The sequence below is a fragment of the Suillus subaureus genome, assembly GCF_016647635.1.
Source record: "Suillus subaureus strain MN1 chromosome Unknown BJ212scaffold_98, whole genome shotgun sequence".
In the NCBI taxonomy this organism is placed as follows: domain Eukaryota; kingdom Fungi; phylum Basidiomycota; class Agaricomycetes; order Boletales; family Suillaceae; genus Suillus; species Suillus subaureus.
The window spans coordinates 1-23,815 of record NW_024538654.1 but is presented as its reverse complement, the minus strand read 5'-3'; the positions used below and the strand labels follow the sequence as shown (position 1 = coordinate 23,815).

The window sequence follows — 23,815 nt, the reverse complement described above, 5'->3', positions numbered from 1 at the left end:
AGTGCATATCACAGGAGCGCTCAGGAAAGAACACTGTGAAACTTGCCACACTTACAGAAACATCAAGGTGGTTGTTCGTGCTGTATTGGCTGCCAGCAAAACGAGTGGGAAGATGACGGTGGAGCGTTTAGCACGAGAGATTATTGCTGTTGTTAATGGGGACAAGGAAGTTATTACTGAGAGACGTCACACGTCTAAAGAGACAAGGACTTCGTAAGTCCCCAGTCAAGTATGAACAGACTGGGGAAGAAGGGGAAAACGAGACGAGTGAATGTACCTGGAGCGGAGTTACCATATTTAGTAAGTACATTGAAGGTAGTGAACGTGACACCAAACAAAAAGAAATATCTATACTACTATGTTGACGGATTGATTTCCAACACACCCCCTCAATCTGGCAACAGACCTATCTCATCAATCATTTTCTGGAATGCGAGACGTGCGAGTGGTTTCGTGAGGCCGTCGGCGAGCATTTCGGCTGATGGGATATGTATGAGCTCGAGAGTACCATCTTCAATGCGTTTGCGGACGAAATGGTAATGAACGTCAATGTGCTTCGTGCGTGCGTGGAAACACACTTCCTTCGCAAGGCTAATGCATCCAGTGTTATCGACGAATATCTCTGTGCCAGGATCTTTGTCATACATTCTGATATCACACAACAGATATCCCAGCCATATTGCCTGTTTGGATGCATGTGAGAGGGCCATGTACTCTCCCTCGGTTGACGAGGCTGCAACAGTGGTTTGTTTCTTGCTATTCCATGATATGACGCGATCACCAAGGGTGAAGATGTATCCTGAAATTGACCGGCGGTCGTCAATATCTCATGCCCAGTCTGAGTCACTGTATCCGGTGAGGACATCTGCATTCTCGCTGTTCTCCCCAAGCATGAGGCAGAAGCTGTGTGTGCCTGCAAGGTAACGTAAAACGCGCAGTGCGGCTCTCCAATGTGCCTGCCCTGGATTTGCACTGAATTGTCCGAGGTGGCTGCTGGCGAATGCGAGATCTGGGTGCGAGACCATTGCAATCCAAGTGATTGCTCCGATGAGTTCACGGTATGGTAGCTTCTTCATCTCCGCAGCTTCTTCATCTGTTTTAGGGCCATCTGCCCTCGATAGGACGGTATTTGGATCAACTGGCGTCTGTACGGGGTTGCATCCGTCCATTCTAAAATGTTTGAGGATCGTGTTGATGTACTGGGCTTGTGAGATAGCGACGGAGTGATTCTTGCGATTGTCGGTGAGCGTGAATCCCATGAGCCAATCTGGGTCTTCTTCCTTCATCTCAAACAGTTTGTGTAGCTCGGCACGAGTCTCCGCGAGTGTCTCGATACTGCTAGAGACAGTAATGGCATTGTCCACGTGCCATGCTATGATTGACGTGCCTGTCTTCATATGGCGGGTATACACTGCATGGTCAGAGGCACAGCGGACGAAGTTGCGGGAGATTAGTGCCTGGTGCATATGTTTGTTCCACAGGTGCGAGCCTTGTTTGATCCCATAGAGGCTAAGTAAGAGTTTCGCGACTCTGTCGGTGCCATCGCTGAAACCTTCGGGTTGTCGCATATAGATTTCGTGGTCAATCTTACTGTGGAGGAATGCCCTGGTGACGTCGTCTTGTCCTCGGTACCAGCCATGTGAAGCTGCAAAGTGCAGTATCATGTGAAGTGAGTCAAGTCGGACAGTTGGCGAGAATGTGTCACTATAGTCAACACCTGGGATCTGTGAATATCCTTGTGTGACAAGCCGTGCCTTGTACCGTGTGATTTTGCCATCTGGGCCAAGCTTGAGGGTATATGTCCATCGGCACCCTATGACTTTTCGATCCTTCGGCTTCTCAACTAGCTCCCATGTACCTCTTCTCTGCAACATCTCGATCTCCTCATGCATTGCCTTCCACCATTGGTCTGCCTTGGTGCAGGTAGAAGCTGCCCAAAAGTGTTCTGGGGTTTGTTGGCCATAGGCTGCGAGATAAGCGAGCTGGGCAACCTCGCCGACAGTGGTATTTTCAACCAGTGGTGTGTCGGTGTCATTTTTACATTGCCTTTGGGCTCGAGTTTCTCGTCTTGCCTTCTGATCATTCTTTTCCCTCTCAGACTTGGCTTTCTGGGTGTCCACTGCTTGTTTCTTCCACGATGGTCGTGTGACACGCTCTGAATGTCGAGGTTGAGCTGGTGGAGTAGCTGGTGTAGGCATTGGGGGTTCTTTGACGAGCATTGGGGGTTCTTTGGCGAGTGTTGGGGGTTCTTTGACGAGTGTTGGTGTCTCATTCGTGGTTGGATTGGCATCTCCATCCATCACCCCCTCGGTCCAAGTAGGGGAGTCAACAATGGTAGTCAATTTTGGCACCCCCTCACTCGGAGTGGAGATATTAGGAGTAGGGACAGGTTCATCGTTGAGTTGGCTGAAGATTTTCTCATAGACTATGACATCACGAGACGAGATGAATTTGTGTTTAGAGGGAATCCAGACCTTGTAAGCTTTAGAGCCTCGTTCAAAACCACAGAGGATACCGTCAATGGAATGAGCCTCGAGCTTCTTCTGAAACTTGGGAGAGACTCGGACATGACAGCAAGAGCCAAAAATGCGGAGGGTAGATACATCTGGTTTACGACCATGGAAAACTTCATTGGGGGTAATTTTTGAGAGTGCTTTGGTTGGGCTTCAGTTCTGGACATAGCTTGCATACTCATGTGCTTCGGGCCAGAAGCATTTTGACATGCTGGCATCTTCGAGCATTGCAAGAGCATGTTCATGTGTGGTTCAGTTGAAGCGCTCTGCAACTCCGTTTTGCTGAGGTGTACGAGGGGCTGAAAATTCGTGTGTGATGCCCTTCTGCTCAAAATAACTTCCCAGTGTCGAGTTGATGAATTCACCCCCATGGTCAGAGCGTACTATCTTGACATGATGTTCAGTGTATGTTTCGAGTCGTTTGATGAGTGCCTTGATGAAGGCTGGGGCTTGGTCCTTCGACTTCAAGTATTCTTTCCACCCTTTTCAACTATGGTCATCGACAATGGCAAGGGTGTAGAGATAGCCTTGAATGGATTTGTCGAATGGACCTTGGAGATCCATATGGATGCGATCAAGAGTTTTCTTTGCTCGAGTTGCAGTAGATGGGAAGGGGGCCTGGGGGTGTTTCCCTTTCGCACATCCGTTGCATGGTGGGAGGTCACCATTGCCTCGGAGGTCCATACCTGTCACGAGGTTATGTCGGGTGAGGTAGCGGAGGTTATCAAGGCTGATATGGGCAAAGCGAGCATGCCATAATTCGAGGTTGGGTGCTGAACAGGTAGAGAGGGCAATATTGTGTCTCGCAGTGGGTGGTGCAATGACACTATGGATTTCATATAGGTTGTTGGTTAGTCTTCCCTCCATCACAATCTCACCATTGGGTTTCTTAATGGTGAGTCGCCCATTTCACTTCGTGATCTCCATCCCTTTTCGGTCCATATGGCTTTCTGACATCAGGTTGTCATGGGCATTGGGACAGTATCGGACATTCATCAATTTGACGATATGGTCAGGACATCCCTTCACAGAGACATTAACTAGTACTGATCCATGTCCAAGGATTTGGAGTACAGGTCTGTCTTTCACGATCCCTTGGATATGCTCCTCTGATGGGGTGAAGGTAGCAAAGGCTGTTCGTTCGGTGCATATGTGAGTGGTTGATCCCCCATTGAGGATCCAGCCAAAATGGGAGCGAGAGGGAGGACTGGTGATATAGGATGAGTGTTCAGTGTCTGAGGAATCTTCGTCGGTGTCGCTGACATCATCTTTGTCCACAACAGCTTGGTTGGCTTTCTTGCCTGACTTCGACCTGTATTTCCCCTTGTGGGATTTGTCATCCTTCTCGTCCCCCTTATTACTATCTCTCTTCAACTTCTGCTTGTCACGATGGGGTCCCTGACCTTGCTTTGCACCACCTTTTGAGTAGCATTCTTTGGTCCAATGACCAGAGATATTGCAGTTCTTGCAGAAAGGTTGGCCTGGTATGGGTGTACGGCTGAGTTTGCTTCGGCCTTTGTTTCCACGTGAGGCTTGGTACGTGGTACTGGATGCGCCTGATTGGCTTGTACGGACACCGAACTCGTCCCTGATTCACCATTCAACTTCGACAGATTTGTAATGGTCAGGGAGAGCTGCAAACACATAGTTCCAAGCTGCCAGCATGGATATACATAGGAAACACGCAAATAACTCATCATCGATGTCCCGTCACATTAGGATGAGATCGTGGCGATAGCCCTTCATCTTTGCTATATGGGCATTGATGTCTTCCCCGTCATTATATTTGGTGGTGACAAGAGAAGCCATGACGAGTGTCCAATCTGTCGCTGTGGTACCCGAGTATAGCCGTTTTGTATCTGTCCAGATTTCGGAGGCATGCTGAAGGTGTGCTAATTGGGCCATAACTTCCTCTGTCATGCATGAGGTGAGGACTGAGCAGACGAACATGTTCACTTTGCTCCAACGGACAGGGTGGTGTCTTTCATTGAGTAAGCTGTGTAGTGGCTGCGTGAAGTCTGGGTCTACATAAACATGTAGCCCAATGGTCTCAAGTGCACAGTATACAGTGCTTGTCCAGGTTGAGTAGTTGGTAGATGTGAGCTTGGGACGTAGACGAAGGAGATGGGTGAATTTTGATGGGTCAATGGACTTCTTCAGTGTGAAGTGAGTCTCATCTTCGTCAGATGTGTTTTCGTCAATGATGTTTGGACGGTGAGGTGTGGCAGATCGCGAACGCGAGGGCGAACGTGAGTTGTTCATAGTTGGGATTCCAAGGTTTGCGGGTGAATGTGTTGGTTGGTCAAATGTAGCGGGTCCGAGCATTCCAACACGCCCTCGAAGGTCTTCAGTCATGGTTCAAAACACGTGTTATATTGATCTTGGTGATATGCAATGGGTATGGTATATTTCAGGAGTTCATGATGTGCGAGAGTGTCCGATGGGTCTCGGTAGCGATATCAGTGCCTGCGTCAAGCAGGGCTCATAACCTGAGAGACGTCACACGTCTAAAGAGACAAGGACTTTGTAAGTCCCCAGTCAAGTATGAACAGACTCATATAGTATGTACCTAAAGAGACAAGGACTTCGTAAGTCCTGTACTACGTCAGTAAGGAATGTGAGTATCATATAGTGAGACTTACCCCAGTCGAGTATGAACAGACTGGGGAAGAAGGGGAAAACGAGACGAGCGAATGTACCTGGAGCGGAGTTACCGTATTTAGTAAGTACGTTGAAGGTAGTGAACGTGACACCAAACAAAAAGAAATATCTATACTACTATGTTGACGGATTGATTTCCAACAATTACTAACAAGGAGCTGGCACACAAATAAGCTATGGTTGATAGGTATGTGCAAATTGACTCTCATTGACGCATCGCGCAGGAGTAATATTGTACTCATGAAGTGAGGATCTCGTACGTTTACTGTATTTTTCCTCTTGTAATGCTAGACTGCCGAATCCAATGCAGTATAATCGCTCCCCAGGTTCTTTAATGCGATGCAGCAAATAATACACCATTTTCAGCACTTCTGAACTGGTACCAGCCCGAAGCGCTCTCCGATCTGGTCCCTAAAAGTACCTTGTTGGTAATCTTCATGCTATTAGCAAAACTATGGAGCTCTTCGTACACTTGCTGGTGAACAGAGGCTCCACGATGGTTCGGGGTTCGTTAAACGATTCATGCCGCTACAAGTCAACGCAGCTTTCACAGGGTCCTCACCACTCAACTCTTGTCTGCTTCTCCATCGAATGTCGCATCCAAAACCAGGTTATGACTAGGTGTAATGCTCCGACCCATTAGAGGAACCCTGTTGCATGACCTCTTTTCCATCAAGGAATCAGATGCACCAGAAGCTATGGTCATAAGATTTAATCTGCGTGCCCATCGTATCAAAACCCATTCGCCGTATGGATTTCTATTTTACATCACAATCGCTCTTTACTGCACATGTTCCACACATGCACTTTTCGTTCTCCGTTTCAACAGGTTTCTCTTATTCTGGCATACCCAGAACGAACTCTTCTCGATCTCTCAATTCGAATACTGAGGTGCGTATTAACATTTAGCGACACATTTTCATTCTAACTACCTGCATAGTTCTCTTTTCATTCATAGGTATGTACTGCCGTAGTACGAGTCTCTCAATCCGAAGACTGAGTTCTCCTTTCTTTCTAGTCCGAGCCTCTCTCATTTGAGACTGGTCTTCCTGTGTCTGCCTCCCATGGCAGCTTCTTCCAAACTGACAGATGAAATTTCGCATTCATATGACGCACTCCCGAACGGCCAGGACTTTGACTCGATGATATCTGATACGAAGTTCACTGCTGATACTAGAACCGATTTCTACGACCGCAGTTTGACGAGTCGCAGATATGCCTTCGTCGGAGTGGCATGCTCAAGTATCTTCAGTTGCTCATGCATCGTTGCAGGTGTTATCATTTTAGCTAATCGCGGAGTCTCGGGAGAAACCAATGTGGTCATGACGAACACGAATATGGATGCACTTCTGGGTCAGGTGCCCCTGCAGGAGAAGTTATTGATCCTGACGCTCAACTTAATCATCACATTTTGCACCGAGTCCCTGGGCTTCGTACACGGAATCTCATTGCGCTCTGCGCTAGCCTCTGAGTCTCGGCTTTATTTCAACACCAATCTGCGCCTTCTGACCGCAGCTTGTGGATGGTATAACCCTAACGGCACCCTTCTTAATGGCATCTCGGCTGTCCTCCTCATAATATCCTACAGCTCAAGCTCACTCTTCACGGGAACCTACTATGAAATGATAACGCCAGGAAAATTTAATGAGGGCATTTTCTTCACTGGGTTACCCCTCCTCATTTTGGGCATCGCACTCCTCCTCCAGGTGATAATTGCATTGTCAGCGATGCATGCTGTCAAAATATTGACGTGGAGCTCCTCACCTTTCGACTTGACCGCCGCATTGGTCCATAACACGCAATTGACCCCTGCTACTCTGCGGTGCATGCATTGTGTATCTGACCTAGACACGTATGGAGGTCCAGCGAAGCCATCAGAGATACAGCCCTCTGTGTGGCATGCTCACCCTAGCATCCGGAAAGTTGTCATTTTTCTTTGGGTGATCGTTGCAGCATGCACTGGATGGGCCGCACTTGTCACATATATCTCGCACAAGAATCCTTCTGCCATCCCGATGACAATAGAAACGTGGTCGTTCTTGCCCAACGAGTCGTCCAGTTTCATCCGGTATGCTATACCAGGTGCCAATCTTGAGGTGTGGATTCTGCTCTTCGTCAACATAGCAGTTATTCAGGGACCGTTGACGCTTGGGCTGCATTGCTCAGAGCTCATCGCGAATGTCATTCGAGACGAAAGGCAGTGGAGATGCGCTACCGGAAGGAAAGGACTTCAAGTGGCGACGAACCCAGTGACGACAATTTTCACTTATCCGATCTGTCTTGCGCTTTTCGTCGCGAAACCTTTTCTGCGTGAGTCATTCCCGTCTAGTATTTTTCATCGGTGTTATTGAACACCATCCTCGACGATTACAGACTGGATGTTTGGGCTTTCACTCCAAATATATAATGATGCTGTTGATGGGAAAATAGATATGGATACGTCGGTGGTAGCCATGTTCACTCCCCAGGTTCGTGCTTACTGCCTATGTAAAGCTGCTACGACATCCTCATCCTTGTGCAGATCTGGAACTTATGCATAGCGTTGTGTATATTTGCTTGTTTCTTCACTTTCGTCGCACTGCGCCGACCGCACGGTCTCCAGCCCGCTGCATACGGCCACCTCCAGACGCTCGCCAACCTCGTGGATGAGTGGTCGCCTGTGATGTGGTGGGGACACAAAGAGGACAGAATTCCGTACTGTCATGCTGGTTCCGGTGCTGGGTCTCTGGTACCCCTCTCATGAGAAGTACTTGTTTTTCTTTTTTCAAAGGGTTCAATGATACGCGTACAATTTTTATGCTGCTTGCTGCGCTGTAGGTAGTGACATTACTCCAGCTCGGACTTTATAACACCACGATGGATGATTGGACAAATCTATATGAGCTGTAGAGGATGGAATATGAATCAGAAGTGTACAGGTGGGGCTGTGAATGCCAGTGAAATTGGCGGACATTAAAGAGTCAGGGTCTTGGTAGGATCGTATCACATCGTACGTACTACTTGCTGTAGTAGGCATGTAGTAGGTCTGTATGTAGTGACCGACGAACAAATCATTATCAACAGTGTATCTGAGATCTGAACGTACATCATGATTGATAACAACTGCATAGGAAAGGGTCTTGACCTGAAGTGGATGACCATGACATACCCTGAACTTAGGCATCCATGAAAACGAGACTGCGAATTGTCTGAAACAGTCATGATCTCCTCAAAATCTCCTACAAATATTGAGATTCAAAGTTAATATCCATTGTTCTGCTGTTTCAGAGTGCGCTTATCGAGTCCACTACCGTAATACACAATACCAATTCTCTTCGCAACGGGAACAGATCGGATACGAAGAAGTCATTGTCAAATGGCAATCTGAATATCAAACTGTGCCATATGTTGACGTCAGCAAGCTCAAGAACATCACCATTGATCCATAACCTTGTTTGAGCCAAACCTCAGCATCAAATGCTCTGCTTGCGAAAGATACCGAACACTAACGACGGATATGAAACACCGTTGACTATCAGTTGAGCAGGCAAGTTGATACAAGGCAGTCGGGGGTTGCAGATCACGTAAAGGGCAAAATCATTCGATGTACACCAGTGGGTGAGGGAAATTGCCATAGTGGGAGAATATGGCACGTCTTTGTGTAATCCGTAAACCTGCGTCAATGTGGCCTGAGTATCGTAGTTTGAATGCGTGACTGGCAAGACTTACCATTAAATCCTGTACTGCTCTGCCACAACTCATTATCTCCGACGACAAAGGCAACTTCAATGTTTGCAGGGCAGGTATGAAGATGACAAAAGTCGTGTCATGGAGATGCAGGATTAATGTTGAAACGACAACCAGATTTTGTGGAAAAAAAATGTCGGAGGCGGGATGCAAGCAACAAGAGTGAAGAAACAGGTGCTGCCCAGGTCGGTGTGTAAACCAAGGCTGAAATCTGGGATGGTGCGTGAATAAGTTAGCTGGTGGATATGATATGGCATTGGCTGTTCAGTGATGATTGCAACATAGGTCGAGCTATAGAGTCTGGGGTCACTTCATTGTGAGTTCTGTAAGGGTGTTCTCCGGGACTTTGTTTGCTCAGAGTTTGAAGTTGATGAGTTACTAACGCCATGGAATATGGGCGTAGAATAAAGCTGAAAGTACTAAGAAGCCAGCATATGCATCAAATCGATCATGCTTGCTCTCGGAAGGGCACATATATGGCAATTGGATCTAACCCTAGAACAGGATTTTGATTCACCTCAGAACAATATCACACAACCACTGCTTAGCACCGCTCCTGCATCACTCTCTACCAGTGATAAGCTTACGCTTAGCCTGTTTTAATGCAATATAACGACCCTATACCCTGATAAATACCGCGTCACATGGCCGTTTTTCCATCATGAGGTCGCACCATGCACCAGGGGCTGTGGTCGTAAGTGAAATATATTTAATCTGGGTGTCCATAATATGCACTGTTCATCCCCAACAGGTTTCTCTTATTCCAGCATCCCCAGAACGATCTCTCCTCAGTCTCTTGATCCGAATACTGAGGTGAGTATTAGCATTTACCGATACTGATTTTCATTCTCACTACCTACATAGTTCTCCTTTCGTTTCTAGGTATGCATAACCATAGTACGAGTCTCTCAATTCGAAGACTGAGCCATCCTTTCATTTCTAGTCCGATCCTCTCTTCATTTGAGACTAGCCTTCCTATTTCTGCCTCCCATGGCAGCTTCTTCCAAACCGGCAGATGAAAGTTCGCATCCACTGTATGACACACTCCTGAATGACCAGGACTTTGACTGGATAGTATCTGATGCGAGGCTCACTGCCGATACTAGAACCAATTTCTATGATCGCAGCCTGACGAGTCGTAGATATGCCCTTGTCGGAGTGGCATGCTCAAGCATCTTCAGCTGCATATGTATTGTTGCAGGCATTGTCATTTTAGCCAATCATGGAGTCTCAGGAGTAGCCGTGACCAAGCTGGTTGATTATGAGCTGGGTACTCGGTTTCCCCAGGGGGAAATATTGGCCTTGACACTTAACTTCATCATCATGTTATGCACCGAGTCCATAGGCTTTGCACACGGCATCTCACTGCGCTCTGCGCTAGCCTCAGAGTCTCGGCTTCGTTTCAACACCAATCTGCGCCTTCTGACTGCGGCTCGTGGATGGTATAACCCTAACGGCGCCCTGCTTAACGGCGTCTCAGCTGTCCTCCTCATTATATCCTACAGCTCGGCCTCACTCGTCGTATCTCTCGATGTACAATCCACGTCACCAATACCACCACTACAAGTTTTTGGGGCGGGTACTGCCTTTTCAGGGATACCTCTCCTCATTTTGGGCATCGCACTCCTCCTCCAAGTGGTGATCGCATTGTCAGGGATACAGGCTGTAAAAATATTGACGTGGAGCTCCTCACCTTTTGATTTGACTGCTGCACTGGTTCACCACACGCAATTGACCCCTGCTACTTTGCGGTGCATGCGTTGTGTGTCTGACCTAGACACAGATGGGGGTCCGGCGAAGCCATTAGAGATACAGCCTTCTGCGTGGCATGCTCACCCTAGCATCCGGAAAGTTGTCATTTTTATTTGGGTGATCGTTGCAGCATGCACTGGATGGGCCGCACTTGTTACATATATCTCGCACAAGGAACCTTATGTCGTCCCGATGACCACAAAAACGTGGTCGTTCTTGCTCAATGACTCGTCCAGTTTCATCCAGTATGATATGCTAGGTGTCAATCTCGAAATATGGATTCTGCTCTTTGTCAGCATAGCAGTCGTTCAGGGACCGTTGACACTTGGCCTGCATTGCTCGGAGCTCATCGCAAATGTCATTCGAGATGAAAGGCAGTGGAGATGCGCTACCAGAAAGAAGGGACTTAGAGTAGCGACGAACCCAGTGAAGACGATTTTCACTCACCCGATTTGTCTCGTACTTTTCGTCGCGAAGCCTTTCCTGCGTGAGTCATTCCCATCTAGTATCTTTTATAGGTGTTATTGAGTACAATCCTCGACAATCACAGATTGGATGTTTGGGCTCTCATTTGTCCCATCCTACTACGCACTTGACGGGGAAATAGAAGGGCCTGAGGTACTCATGTACACTGCCCAGGTTCGCACTTTACGCGTATGTAAAACTGCTACGACGTCCTCACACCCTCATGCAGATCTGGAACTTATGTATTGCACTGTTTATATTTGTCTGTTTCTTCACTTTTGTCGCACTGCGCCGACCGCGTGGCCCCCAACCGGCTGCATACGGCCATCTCCAGACACTCGCCAACCTCGTGGACGAGTGGTCGCCTGTGATGTGGTGGGGACACAAGAAGGACGAAATTCCGTACTGTCATGCTGGTAGGGTACTTTTATGCTCACGATGATGCTGCATTGACATTTTACAAAGGGACAAGTGATCACCCGCTACCGGATGTGAAGATGGACTGCATTTATGCTGGTTCCGGTGCTGGGTCTCTAGTACCCCTCTCGTGAGAGGTACTTGCTTTGCTTTTTAAGGACATTTTTTTCAATTTCTCTTTGTAAATAGAGGAGCTATATTCACATCAGGCTGGTGATGCATTGACGGGCACACAACCAGCCATGCCATCGAATGATACGTGTACAATTTTTATGGTGCTTGCCGCATTGTAGGTAGTTCGTCTTAATATTGCTGTAGCCTGGACTTTAATGGATGAATGGACAAATCTATACGAGCTGTGGAGGATGTGTTGAGTTGGAATATGAATAGGAAGTGCACAGGTGAGCTGTGATTATGAGTGAAATTGGCCGACATTAAAGAATCAGAGTCTCGGTGGGATCGTATCGCATATAGTACATACTACATGCTGTGGTAGGACCTGTGGTCAGTCTATATGTAGTGACCAACCAACAAATCACCACCAACTATGTATCTGAGTTCTGAGTGCGTATTAATATTAACTGCGGTCTTGACCTGAAGCAGAGGACCATGTCATACCCTCAATTCAAACATCCATAAAAACGAGACTGCGAATTGTCTGAAACAGTCATGATATCCTCAAATCTCGTACAAATATTGAGATTCAAAGTCAACATTCATCGATGCATCGTTCTGCTGTCTCAGAGTGCGCTAGTCGATTACAACAACTTGCCATTACCATAACACGCATAACACCAATTCTCTTCACAACGGGAACAGATCTGGTACGAAGTCATTGCCAAACGGCGGTCTGAAGACCAAGTTGTGCCATATGCACTCTACATGTGTTATCGAACAAGTGAAAATTAAGGTAAGGATTGATGTCAGCAAGCTCGAGAACATCACCATCGGCCCACAAGACATCTACCTCGTGTGATCCAATTCTTTGCCTCGAATAACCTGCTTGCAAAAAATCTTGAACACCAACGACGGATGCAAAACCCCGTTAGTGACGAGTTAAACAGGCAAGTCAATACAAATCGGTCGCAGGTTGCAGATCACGTAGAGGGTAAATCATTCGACGTGCACTGGCAGGCGAGGGAATTTGCCATAGTGGGAAGGTAATTTGTGCAAGGCGTAACCCTGCATTGGCCCGAGTATTGCAGTTTGAATGCGTGACTGAAAAGACTTACCATCAAATCCTGTACCACTCCGCCACAACTCATGACCTTTGACGACAAAGGCAACATCAAAGTGTGAGGGGTAACTTCTGACAATCGTGATTGGGAATGGCCAGATGGACTTGAATCCTATTGTGTCGCTGATGTGATTTCATCGAGGGATCCTAGAAGTAGGATGTATTGAAACATGTCATACACACTGATGGAAATCGATGCGGAAAGTACTGGTCGATGTTAATGTTTGCAGAGGCTCCGATATACTGAGGGAGTATAAAGGATACGGAAGCCAGGCACTGGCAGATCGTCGTTCCTATATATGGCAGGAGGTATCGGGCATAGTGAAAATGCTGTGCCACTGTGGCTCCCAAAGTTCAAACGGCGAGCGCACATCTACTGCTAGTCACTGAAACCTCCCAGTGCTTTCAAGTGGGCACCGATTCATTTGGCACGCTCGCAAATATATCATCAAGATTCACACAAGTACTCCTGCAAGTCAGGTCTCCCATATTTTTTTTCGAGTGTCCTTGTTGCTAAACAATCTTTCATATTGCATTGTAGGCTGATTCCTTCGCATACAATGTTATTTTCTTTCTTCCAAACGAGTGACCGCGCATGGTCGTGGGCATCATCTCAAGACGCAGTCAGTACTACCTTTCTTCGCTTTTTCGGTCCTCCATGGTATTTGTTGCCTGCCTCTTTTCTACTGCTGCTGAACGAACACTCAACCAGAGGTCTTCATCAAGCCTCAACTCGAATACTTCACTGCTATAAAATATACTATCTCCCTCCTCCAACTCCAGATGCTTCACAAATGCTCACTCTGCAAGCGTCCGACTCCCATCTTCCCTGCTTAGAAAGTGTGCAAGGGTAGAGCGCATTATCTCCCGTATGCTCCTTTATATTCGCATTCTTACCTGCGCGCTGCCGCTGCATATCCTCTGCCATGCTCTCATCACCGCTTCCCCCGCTGTCAAGTGCATATTACAGAAGCGCTCAGAGAAGAATGTCATGAGACCTGCTACGCTTCCAGAAAACAGCACATGAGAGCAGGTATTCATGCTGTATTAGCTGCCAGCAAAAACAAGAGTAGGAAGACGGTGTAGGCGCGTTTAGTACAAGAGATTGCTGTTGTCAATGCAAAGCCATTACTAACAATGAGCTGGCACACAAATAAGCTATGGTTAATAGGTATGTGCAACTTCGACGTCGGGTAACTCTCATTGACACATTGCGCAGGGGCGATGCGCTCGTGAAGTGAAGATCTTGTACGTTTACTGTATTTTCACCCTTCTTGTTATAGACTGCGGAATCCAATGCAATATAACGGTGTGATTCCTCAGCTTCTTTTATATGATCCAATGAATACTATATCATTTTCAGCACTTCGGACTTGGTACCGGGCAGAAGTGCTCTCTGGTGTGGTTCCTCGAACGCCTTGTTGGCAATCTTGATGCACTTGGCAAAATTGGGGAGCTCTTTACACGTGTATTGGTGAACAGGGGTTCTACGGTGGATCGAGGTTTGTTAAATGATTCATACCGCTAAAAGTCAACACAGCTTTCATAGGGTCCTCACTGCTTACTTCTTGTCTGTTTCTCAATCGAACGTTGCATCCAAACCAAGTTCTGACTAGGTGTAATGCACTGACCCGTTAGACAGCTTTTTCTCTGACAACGAGGGTCGCATCCATTCAGCTTCCCAACATTGGCGACCACTGTCTCAGCAATCACCATTGTATCGTGCAATGTTCATAGAGGAAGGTGAGAGCGACAAGGAGACAAACGTGTTGGGGAACCCTGTACTAGCCCAGATGTGGTCGTCCCATATCAGTTTTTACGCCATCCAAGCAAGGGTTTGACTAATAGGGACAAATCAATCACGCCCGAGATGCATTAATTGATCAACCTGACGTTCTTACCAAGGTGACCATCTTCGAAGTCGCATTGAAGTCGTATTTGCGCAATTTACGTACATGCAGTCAGATATCACTGCTTTCCGATAACTCTAACCTGCAAACTCATTTGACTTCTAATCTTGTGCATCATTGGCCTTACTTGGTCGACAAACAATGGCAGGTCTGTCCATCTTGCAAGGATATATGTGCAATATAAGGAGGTTAGGCTTAACTGGCTTTCAGTGATCACCATCCTGACGTGTGCACTTTCAGTATTGCCGCACTGCAATGCGATGTAAATCAACAGTGTACTGGATACGCATAAATGCCGCGTCGCACAACCGCTTTTCTATCACGAAATCAGATGCTCCAGAAGCTATGGTCATCAGATTAAATCTACGTTCCCATCGTATCAAAACGCATTCGTCATACATACTTTACACAATAACCCTTTGCTACACGTGTTCTGCACATGAACGTTTTGTTCTCCGTTCCAACAGGTTTCTTTTATTCAGACATCCCCGGAATGAAATCTCCTCAGTCTCCCCATCCGAATGCTGAGGTGAGTATTAGCATTTATCAATACATATTTTCATTCTAACTATCTATATAGTTCTCCTTTCATTTCTAGTCTGAGCCTCTCTTCATCTGAGACTAGCCTTCCTGTTTCTGCCTCTCATGGCGACTTCTTCCAAACCGGCAGATGAAAGTTCGCGTCTATATGGCGCACTCCCGAATGACCAGGACTTTGACTCGATGATATCTGATGCAAAGTTCACTGCAGATACTAGAACCGATTTCTACGACCGCAGTTTGACGAGTCGCAGATATGCCCTCGTCGGAGTGGCATGCTCAAGTATCTTCAGTTGCTCATGCATCGTTGCAGGAATTGTCACTTTGATCAATCACGGAGTCTTCGGAGTAACCATGACCAAGATGCACGTAGTGAATACGAGTGTTAATCCGTTGCCCCTGCAAGGGGACATATTGGCCTTGGCACTTAATTTAATTGTCACATCATGCACCGAGTCTACAGGCCTCATACATGGCATCTCATTGCGCTCTGCACTAGCCTCAGAGTCTCGACTTCATTTCAATACCAATCTGCGCCTTCTGACTGCAGCTCGTGGATGGTATAGCCCTAATGGCACCCTGTTTAATGGTATCTCGGCTGTCCTCCTCATTATATCCTATAGCTCGGCCTCACTCGTCGTATGTCTCGACGTTTCCTTCACATATGATGTTCTTGCCATTGCGGGGACTCCTCTCTTCGTTCTGGGCTTCGCACTCCTCCTCCAGGTGATCATCGCATTGTCAGCGATGCGGGCTGTCAAAATATTGACGTGGAGCTCCTCACCTTTCGACTTGACTGCCGCACTGGTCCATCATACGCAATTGACCCCTGCTACTTTGCGGTGCATGCATTGTGTGTCTGACCTAGACACCGATGGAGGTCCAGCGAAGCCTTCAGAAATACAGCCCTCTGCGTGGCATGCTCACCCTAGCATCCGGAAAGTTGTGATTTCTCTCTGGGTGATCGTTGCAGCATGCGCTGGATGGGCCGCACTCGTCACATATATTTCGCACAACCACTCCAAGGATACTTCCATCCCGATGACCACAAAAACATGGTCGTTCTTGCCCAACCAGTCGTCCAGTTACATCTTGTATTTTATGCCGGGTGTCAATCTTGAGGTGTGGATTCTGCTCTTCGTCAACATAGCAGTTATACAGGGACCGTTGACACTTGGGCTACATTGCTCGGAGCTCATCGCGAATGTCATTCGAGACGAGAGACAGTGGAGATGCGCTACCGGAAGGAAAGGACTTAGAACGATGATGAACCCAGTGAAGACAATTTTCACTCGCCCGATTTGTCTCATACTTTTCCTTGCGAAGCCTTTCCTGCGTGAGTTATTCCTATCTAGTATCTTTTATAGGTGTTATTGAACATCACCCTCGACGATCACAGACTGGATGTTTGGGCTTTCATTCCAGATATATAACGATATCTTTGACGGGGCACCACCAAGGTTGTCGGTAAGCATGAACACTCCCCAGGTTCGCACCTATTGCCTATGTAAAACTGCTATAACGTCCTCACACCCTCGTGCAGATCTGGAACTTATGTATAGCGCTGTTTATATTTGCCTCTTTCTTCACTTTCGTCGCACGGGGCCGACCGTGCGGTCCCCAGCCGGCTGCATACGGCCACCTCCAGACGCTCGCCAACCTCGTGGACGAATGGTCGCCTGTGATGTGGTGGGGACACAAGGAGGACGGAATCCCGTATTGTCATGCTGGTAGTGTACTTCTGTGCTCACGATGCTGCTACATTGACATTTTCACAAAGGGACAAGTGATCACCCGCTACCGGATGTGAAGATGGACTGTGTTTATGCTAGTTCTGGTGCTGGGCCTCTTGTACCTTTCTCGTGAGAGGTACTTGCTTTGCTTTTTTAAAAACGGGCATTTGTTTTTTTCTTTTTTAAAACAGAGGAACTATATCCATGTCAGGCTGGCCATGCATTCACGGTGCACACAACCAGCCATGCCGTTGAACGATACACGTTCAATTTTTATGCTGCTTGTTGCATTGTGGGTAGTTCGTCTTGTTCTCATGCCATTCATATCTGGGACAACTTTTGGCGGAGACACGTTAGATTCGACCTTCAAGCAATTGCTGAATCGTTGTGATTCTTTTTTTTCCGATTTTATGTCTATTCAACATGAGACTATTCAGGACTGTCCCAGTACCTTATCTAGTCTTGGAGCATTATGATTTTGGTCGATGATCCATTGTATGGTTGGCTTCCAAAGTTATACTTTAGACTGTCCCGCCTAGTGTCCTGTAAATCTGGTCTGAGGCCAGATTAACCAGGGCTAATTAGCAGAGGCTATCCGGGAGGTCAAATTAACCTATGTAAATTAGCGTAAATTTGCAAGTCTGCTGATTAGCGCTAATTTACTTGTAAATTTGACGAATTTAACTGTTAATTAGGGTAAATGTGGTTCTACGGCCATACATCCCAGGTTTTTGCATCAGGAAGTGCCTCTAACGACGACGACGCAACAATGGACGATGTTGTTAACACCTTGGCATGGGGATTCACGTTTCAGGGTGTTTCGTCCAGGAAGTCCCGGAGATAGGGAGAGCGCAACTCAATATCTGCATTTGCCTCTCCAAGCAAGAAGTATGAGTCGTCAACCTTTTCAAGCTTGCTCGGCAGTCCTCGCTCATCATTCAGCCACTCAACACCAGCATCGGGAAATTTGGGATCACCAGCATCGTTGGGTGGATTAGAGTTGAAGGGTCTCAGTTGAGGTGGACGGCGTCCAGGGAGCGGAAGGTCTTCAAACATATCCATATCTGACGCTGTGCGCTTACGGAAAATGGTTTCGTTCATGTCTCACCATCAAACAAGCAATTTTTTTGGCGGGATTTACATTCTGCATAGTACGAGTGTGATTCACTGATTTGAGGTTGAGGTGCTAGCCAGAAACACATACCTCAGGTTTATAACGATGCCACTGTCGAAGTTTGATATGATCTTGAAGTGTCCCGAGATTTTGATTAGCACAACACGGAGAGTTCAACCATGCGATGGTGGACATGGTGTGTTCGTGTGCAAGTGCTGTCTCCGAGTCAACCATTGGTGACCCTCGGTCAGTGTTTGACGTTGGCTAATGGCTTGCCTCAAAAATCGAGCAATATTGCAACATTCTTATTCCGGCAGATGAACACTTCAAGCAGATCGGCTGATACAGCATATCAAGCAGATTAACCCTAATTAACAGGGCATTTTGGGCCTCCCAGATTAACACAGTAAATTAGCGCTAATTAGCACGGCTAATTAGCACCTGTAAATTAGCATACACCAAATTTACAGGACACTAGTCCCGCCCCGAAGCGAGCACCATAACATAGGATTCAAATGTTCACCAGATGTTTAGTAGAAACATTTGGACTCTAACGAGCATTCTCTAAATGCCTGTGCTCGTTGCTCCGCCACTGAGGTGAAACGGAACCCTCCCGAAAAATGACGTCTCCGACTCAGTATGACATCGCTGGTGTTTCAAGTTCCCCAGTAGGCTAGCCGTTGTGTAATGTATACCATGCTCAGTTCAATCTCCAATTTCTATCCTCGGCAACTAGAGTGTAGTTCCGTCAAGTTCGGGTACCATTGGAAGATCCTTCATTGCAGATGACAATCTACCAATGGCAATATACTAAATGCTACGCAGGCATGTACAGAATTCTAGCCTTTCTCGCGCTTCGTTGATGGCATCCCTTCCGCCCTTCCTGCGCCTCGATGACATCCTTCACACAGACAGCTATACCGCATTTTTGAGGGTGCGATATCGGCGAGACTTTCAAATGCTATTTGCAAGAGATGAAGAAGAAATCACAACGGGAAACGTGGTATACAGGAATCTCTTATTGTAATTAACATTGGAAAATGTCCGAAGGTGAACGGAGCCCTTGTAGCTCCTATGTTTAAAAAGAGATATCAAGAAATGCCCTTAAAAAAAAGCAAAGCAAGTACCTCTCACGAAAGGGGTATCAGAGACCCAGTATCGCAGCCAGCATAAACGCAGTCCATCTTCACATCCGGCAGCGGGTGATCGCTCGTCCCTTTGTAAAAATGACAACGTAGCATCATCATGAGCACAGAAACACCCTACCAGCATGACAATACGGAATTCCATCTTCCTTGTGTCCCCACCACATCACAGGCGACCACTCGTCCACGAGGTTGGCGAGTGTCTGGAGGTGGCCGTATGCAGCCGGCTGGGGGCCACGCGGTCGGCGCAGTGCGACAAAAGTGAAGAAAGAGGCAAATATAAACAGTGCAATGCATAAGTTCCAGATCTGCGTGAGGGTGTGAAAACGTCGTAGCAGTTTTACATACGCGTAAAGTGCGAACCTGGGCAGTATACATGACTATGTACGAAATCCGTAGTGTCCCGTCAGAGGCGACGTCATGTACGGAGAATGAAAGCCCAAAAATCCAGTCTGTGATCGTCGAGGATGGTATTCAATAACACCTATAAAAGATACTAGACGGGAATGACTCACGCAGGAAAGGCTTTGTGGCAAAAAGTACAAGACAAATCGGATGAGTTAAGATAGAATTCGTTGCCGTTCTAAGTCCTTTCCTTCCGGTAGCGGACCTCCACTGCGTTTCGTCTCGAATGACATTCGCGATGAGCTCCGAGCAATGGAGCCCAAGTGTCAACGACCCCTGAATAACTGCCATGTTGACCAAGAGAAGGATCCACACCTCACCAAAATTGACACCCGGTAGATCATACGCGATGTAACTGGACTGCATATTGGGTAAGAACGACCACATTAGTGCACCCATGTTAGCATAGTCCTTGCGCTGGATATACGTGGAGAGTGCGGCCCATCCAGCGCAAGCTGCAACGATCACCCAGAGAAAAATGACAACTTTCCGGATGTTAGGGTGAGCATGCCACGCAGAGGGCTGTATATCTGATGGCTTCGCTGGACCTCCAAACGCGTCTAGGTCAGACACACAACGCATGCACCGGAAAGTAGCAGGGGTCAATTGCGTGTGATGTACCAGTGCGGCAGTCAAGTCGAAAGGTGAGGAGCTCCATGTCAATATTTTGACAGCCCGCATCCCTGACAATGCGATCATCACCTGGAGGAGGAGTGCGATGCCCAAAACGAGGAGAGATATCCCTGCGATGGCAAGATTCTGATATGTCAAGGAATAGTTGGGACATACGACGAGTGAAGCCGAGGTGTAGGATATGATGAGGAGGACAGCCGAGATACCATTAAACAGGACGCCGTTAGGGTTACACCATCCACGAGCTGCAGTCAGAAGGCGCAGATTGGTGTTGAAACGAAGCCGAGACTCTGAGGCTAGCGCGGAGCGCAATGAGATGCCGTGTGCGAGGCCTATGGACTCGGTGCATAACGTGACGATTAAGTTGAATGCCAGGGACAATATCTCCCCCTCCAGGGGCAACGGATTAACACCCTCGCTCACTGCGGGAATGTTGGTTACGTTTACTCCGAAGACTCCGTGATTGGCTAAAGTGACAATGCCTGCAACGATGCATGAGCAGCTAAAGATACTCGAGCATGCCACTCCGACAAGGGCATTCCTGCGACTCGCCAGACTGCGGTCGTAGAAATCGGTTCTAATATCAGCAGTGAACTTCGCATCAGCTATTATTGAGTCAAGGTCCTGGTCATTCGGGAGTGCGTCATATGGAAGTAAGCTTTCATCTGTCGGTTTGGAAGACGTTGCCATGGGAGGCAGAGACAGAAAGGCCAGTCTAAAATGAAGTAAGCTCGGACTAGAAACGAAAGGAGAACTCAGTCTTCGGATTAAGAGACTCATACTACGGCAGTGCATACCTATAAATGAAAAGAGAACTATGTAGGTAGTTAGAATGAAAATATGTATCGCCAAATGCTAATACACACCTCAGCCTTCAGATTGAGATACTGAGGAGGGTTCGTTCTGGGATGCCAGAATCAGAGAAACCTGTTGAAACGGAGAACGAAAAGCGCATGTATAGAACACGTGTAGCAAAGAGTGATTGTGCAAAATACGTACGACAAATGCATTTTGCTACGATGGGCACGCAGATTAATTCTATGGCCATCATAGCTTCTGGTGCATCTGACTTCATGATGGAAAGCGGGGCGCGCGACGCGGCATTTACGGGTATCCAGTGCAATGTGGCGACACTAAAAGTGCACACGTCAGGATGGTGATCACTGAAAGCCAGTCAAGCCAGACCTCCTTGTACTGTACACGTGTCCTTGCAAGATGCACAGGTTGGCTGCATCCCAGGCATGATGAATTTGTTCCTGTTAGTCAAACCCTTGCTTGCAGGTGGTCTAGAAACTCACGTGGGACGACTACACCTGGGCTAGCACAGGGTCCGACATGCTCATCTCCTTATCCTCTCGCCTTCCTGCACGAACATAGCACGATACGATGGTGACCGCTGAGACACTGGTCGCCAATGTTGGGAAGCTGAATGTATGCGACCCCTGTTGTCAAAGAATAAACTCTCCTCTAACGAGTTAGAGCATCTGCATTACACCTAGTCAGAACCTGGATTTGGATACTACGTTTGATGGAGAAGCAGACTAGAGTTAAGGAGCGAGGACAAATCATGTGCTAGCTGAGTGAGAACCCCGTGAAAGCTGCGGACATTTAGCGACATGAATCATTTGAACTGACCCATCTCCACAACTTTGCTAAGGGCATCTAGATTACCAACAAGGCGCTTGAGGAAACACACTGGAGAGCACTTCCACCCAGTACCAGGTCGGGAGTGCTGAAAATGGTGTAGTATTTTCTGCGTCACAATTTAAAGAAGTGACCGTTTCAGGGTGGATCGTGAGCCCGCGAACGTTGACACGTGAAATACGGCCTTTGTAAACTCACCACGTGAAGATCCTCCTGAATGTGTGCTTCGATTATAAGCACATATTCAGGTTGCCTCGTTCTTAAGGGCTCTGGTCTGAGAACCGACGTCGCATTCTCTCTTGTCCCCTGCGCTCATCCCCATCTGTGTGTCGTTCGACGATTTTTGTCCACCCCATGCACCCACCTCCTATCTTATACTCCAGCGTGTTTTGGTCTGGATTCGTTTTTCTTCGGATTCTTATAAGGTCTATGCACATTTTCAGACCATCACGCTCTCGGCGAAGGTCCTGCGCCGGCCCAGCAAAAACCAGACACTCCCACACACAAACCGAATCAATTTCTAGCCAAACTTCGTCAGACCTGATTCATTTTACAAAGCTCTCACCTCTTTCATAGCAGTCTAGCTGTTTATCTCGCCATAGTAATCTCGTTACTTCGCTCATCATCTCTGTATTCAATTAATCTCTCCTTACTATATTGAATTCTCTCATCTTCACCTCGATTGAGCGATAGTACAAAGGACTCCTGTAGTCCATTGCGTGAACCAAAATTTCGAAATACAAATAAATAGATTGACTGCTCTTTCGCGCCTTTGAAAATTTTCGAGAACGTTATCACTCAAGGCTTGTATTGATTTTCATGTGGCATAATGGCGGAAAATGAATGAGGTTTTTGTAGGATGGAACTCCCCACCCTCAAAACTTATCTGCTGGATAGGAGCGTGACGCATAATATGCACGACCACTGTTGCAACATCTGAAGTAATCTCACAGCCGTCCACACATTTAGCAAATCAAGTCAATTTGCGATGCATCTAGATTCTTGGACCAACTTTCCATATGCCTAGCTAATATAGTTTGAATTTAACTCATACAATTGATCCTTCCAGATGCACGCTCATGGTTAAATTATAAAATTGTTCATTATCTGCACAGTAAAGAGATAGTTCGACAGAGGCAGTATATGTATTGGCATCTGCCAGTAGTACTTTGTTGGCTATCTCGGGTGTAAGCAAGTAGAATGCTGAGCACTACCGGCTTGAAATTACCTAATTTGGTAACAGGTGCGGTGTATACCTCGTGTAGCCATTAGTTCGGTTTAGAGCAATTAGTTTGTTTCAAACGCCATGGACAATTTTCCTGACGGGGTCTCCGCGCCAGACCTTACTACATTGTCTTACGACGAATCCGTTCCGTACGAATCACAAGTTCCCACTCATCCATCCAATGATCCAGAGCGGGCCACGTTACTCAACCGCATAGGGAACACCAAAGTGTACCTCTCTCTGACACTGCCCAGGCAAGATTTGCCAAGGTGCGCTAATAGTATGTCAACTTCAGCTTTCAGAAAACGACCCTGACATGGGAGTCTGTCCCCGCTTGACCCTGAAGCGCAAGCACACAGAGGGGGACGATGACGACGACGTAGATATGGAAGAAGGTGAAGACGGGTTTAGCTTCCGTGTTTGGCATGTAACTTACCCACTGCTACCAATTAGAAACCACCCTGACTTTAAGAGCAAATGCTTTGCTACTCACTGGCACCCCAATTTCCCACCTGCCCACCACCCGGATCTTTGCATATGCCACCCATTTCGACACGCACCCCATAGCCCTTGAATGGCTGACGACAATAGCTGCATCCTCGTTTATGAATCAACTGCCTCTGCGCGTACTGCACATCGGTACCTCCAAAAATCTGCTACAGAGGATATGGATGCAGATGGCTTCATTACGGCAA

At 47.2% G+C, this 23,815-nt stretch overlaps 8 protein-coding genes across 8 annotated transcripts; 6 read left to right on the top strand and 2 right to left on the bottom strand.

Moving 5' to 3' along the window:
• Positions 1-6,238: 6,238 nt before the first annotated feature.
• BJ212DRAFT_1487731 (uncharacterized protein) lies at positions 6,239-7,917 on the top strand (the record flags this gene model as incomplete). The annotated part of the gene is made up of 3 exons (XM_041341312.1): positions 6,239-7,484; positions 7,548-7,642; positions 7,696-7,917. 3 exons carry the CDS (start codon positions 6,239-6,241, stop codon positions 7,915-7,917), a joined length of 1,563 nt encoding a protein of 520 aa, XP_041186029.1.
• Positions 7,918-9,890: 1,973 nt separating this feature from the next.
• On the top strand, positions 9,891-11,668 carry BJ212DRAFT_1487730 (uncharacterized protein; the record flags this gene model as incomplete). Its single annotated transcript, XM_041341311.1, has 4 exons — positions 9,891-11,139; positions 11,203-11,291; positions 11,347-11,533; positions 11,583-11,668. The coding sequence occupies 4 exons, from the start codon at positions 9,891-9,893 to the stop codon at positions 11,666-11,668; spliced, it is 1,611 nt and encodes a 536-aa protein (XP_041186028.1).
• Positions 11,669-13,642: 1,974 nt separating this feature from the next.
• BJ212DRAFT_1305109 (uncharacterized protein) lies at positions 13,643-14,612 on the top strand (the record flags this gene model as incomplete). The annotated part of the gene is made up of 5 exons (XM_041333716.1): positions 13,643-13,759; positions 13,858-13,942; positions 14,055-14,080; positions 14,135-14,273; positions 14,509-14,612. The coding sequence occupies 5 exons, from the start codon at positions 13,643-13,645 to the stop codon at positions 14,610-14,612; spliced, it is 471 nt and encodes a 156-aa protein (XP_041186027.1).
• A 714-nt stretch (positions 14,613-15,326) lies between these two features.
• BJ212DRAFT_1591432 (uncharacterized protein) lies at positions 15,327-17,445 on the top strand (the record flags this gene model as incomplete). The annotated part of the gene is made up of 6 exons (XM_041342517.1): positions 15,327-15,504; positions 15,535-16,557; positions 16,621-16,688; positions 16,765-16,951; positions 17,002-17,090; positions 17,146-17,445. The coding sequence occupies 5 exons, from the start codon at positions 15,327-15,329 to the stop codon at positions 17,085-17,087; spliced, it is 1,542 nt and encodes a 513-aa protein (XP_041186025.1). The 3' UTR covers positions 17,088-17,090; positions 17,146-17,445.
• On the top strand, positions 16,765-17,445 carry BJ212DRAFT_1470412 (uncharacterized protein). Its single transcript, XM_041339011.1, has 3 exons — positions 16,765-16,951; positions 17,002-17,090; positions 17,146-17,445. Exon 3 carries the CDS (start codon positions 17,173-17,175, stop codon positions 17,428-17,430), a length of 258 nt encoding a protein of 85 aa, XP_041186026.1. The 5' UTR covers positions 16,765-16,951; positions 17,002-17,090; positions 17,146-17,172; the 3' UTR covers positions 17,431-17,445.
• A 182-nt stretch (positions 17,446-17,627) lies between these two features.
• On the bottom strand, positions 17,628-18,460 carry BJ212DRAFT_1399394 (uncharacterized protein). Its single transcript, XM_041337295.1, has 3 exons — positions 18,159-18,460; positions 18,071-18,098; positions 17,628-17,963 (listed from the first exon to the last, which is right to left on the bottom strand). Exons 1-3 carry the CDS (start codon positions 18,300-18,302, stop codon positions 17,893-17,895), a joined length of 243 nt encoding a protein of 80 aa, XP_041186024.1. The 5' UTR covers positions 18,303-18,460; the 3' UTR covers positions 17,628-17,892.
• A 902-nt stretch (positions 18,461-19,362) lies between these two features.
• BJ212DRAFT_1210928 (uncharacterized protein) lies at positions 19,363-20,659 on the bottom strand (the record flags this gene model as incomplete). The annotated part of the gene is made up of 3 exons (XM_041329230.1): positions 19,363-19,593; positions 19,640-19,665; positions 19,729-20,659. Coding segments are annotated over 3 exons (1,188 nt in total), but the record flags the coding sequence as incomplete, so codon positions are not given.
• A 2,527-nt stretch (positions 20,660-23,186) lies between these two features.
• On the top strand, positions 23,187-23,594 carry BJ212DRAFT_1399378 (uncharacterized protein; the record flags this gene model as incomplete). Its single annotated transcript, XM_041337294.1, has 2 exons — positions 23,187-23,459; positions 23,556-23,594. A coding segment is annotated over exon 1 (197 nt), but the record flags the coding sequence as incomplete, so codon positions are not given.
• Positions 23,595-23,815: the final 221 nt, after the last annotated feature.

Bases quoted from the DNA above. Each gene is read 5' to 3' on its own strand.
- BJ212DRAFT_1470412 (XM_041339011.1), top strand. From the start codon at position 17,173: ATGCATTCACGGTGCACACAACCAGCCATGCCGTTGAACGATACACGT.
- BJ212DRAFT_1399394 (XM_041337295.1), bottom strand. From the start codon at position 18,302: ATGGTTGACTCGGAGACAGCACTTGCACACGAACACACCATGTCCACC. The intron at 18,099-18,158 runs GTATGTGTTTCT...CGTACTATGCAG, and splicing joins GGCATCGTTATAAACCTGAG to AATGTAAATCCCGCCAAAAA. The intron at 17,964-18,070 runs GTTTGATGGTGA...ACCTCAACTGAG, and splicing joins TCCCGCCAAAAAAATTGCTT to ACCCTTCAACTCTAATCCAC.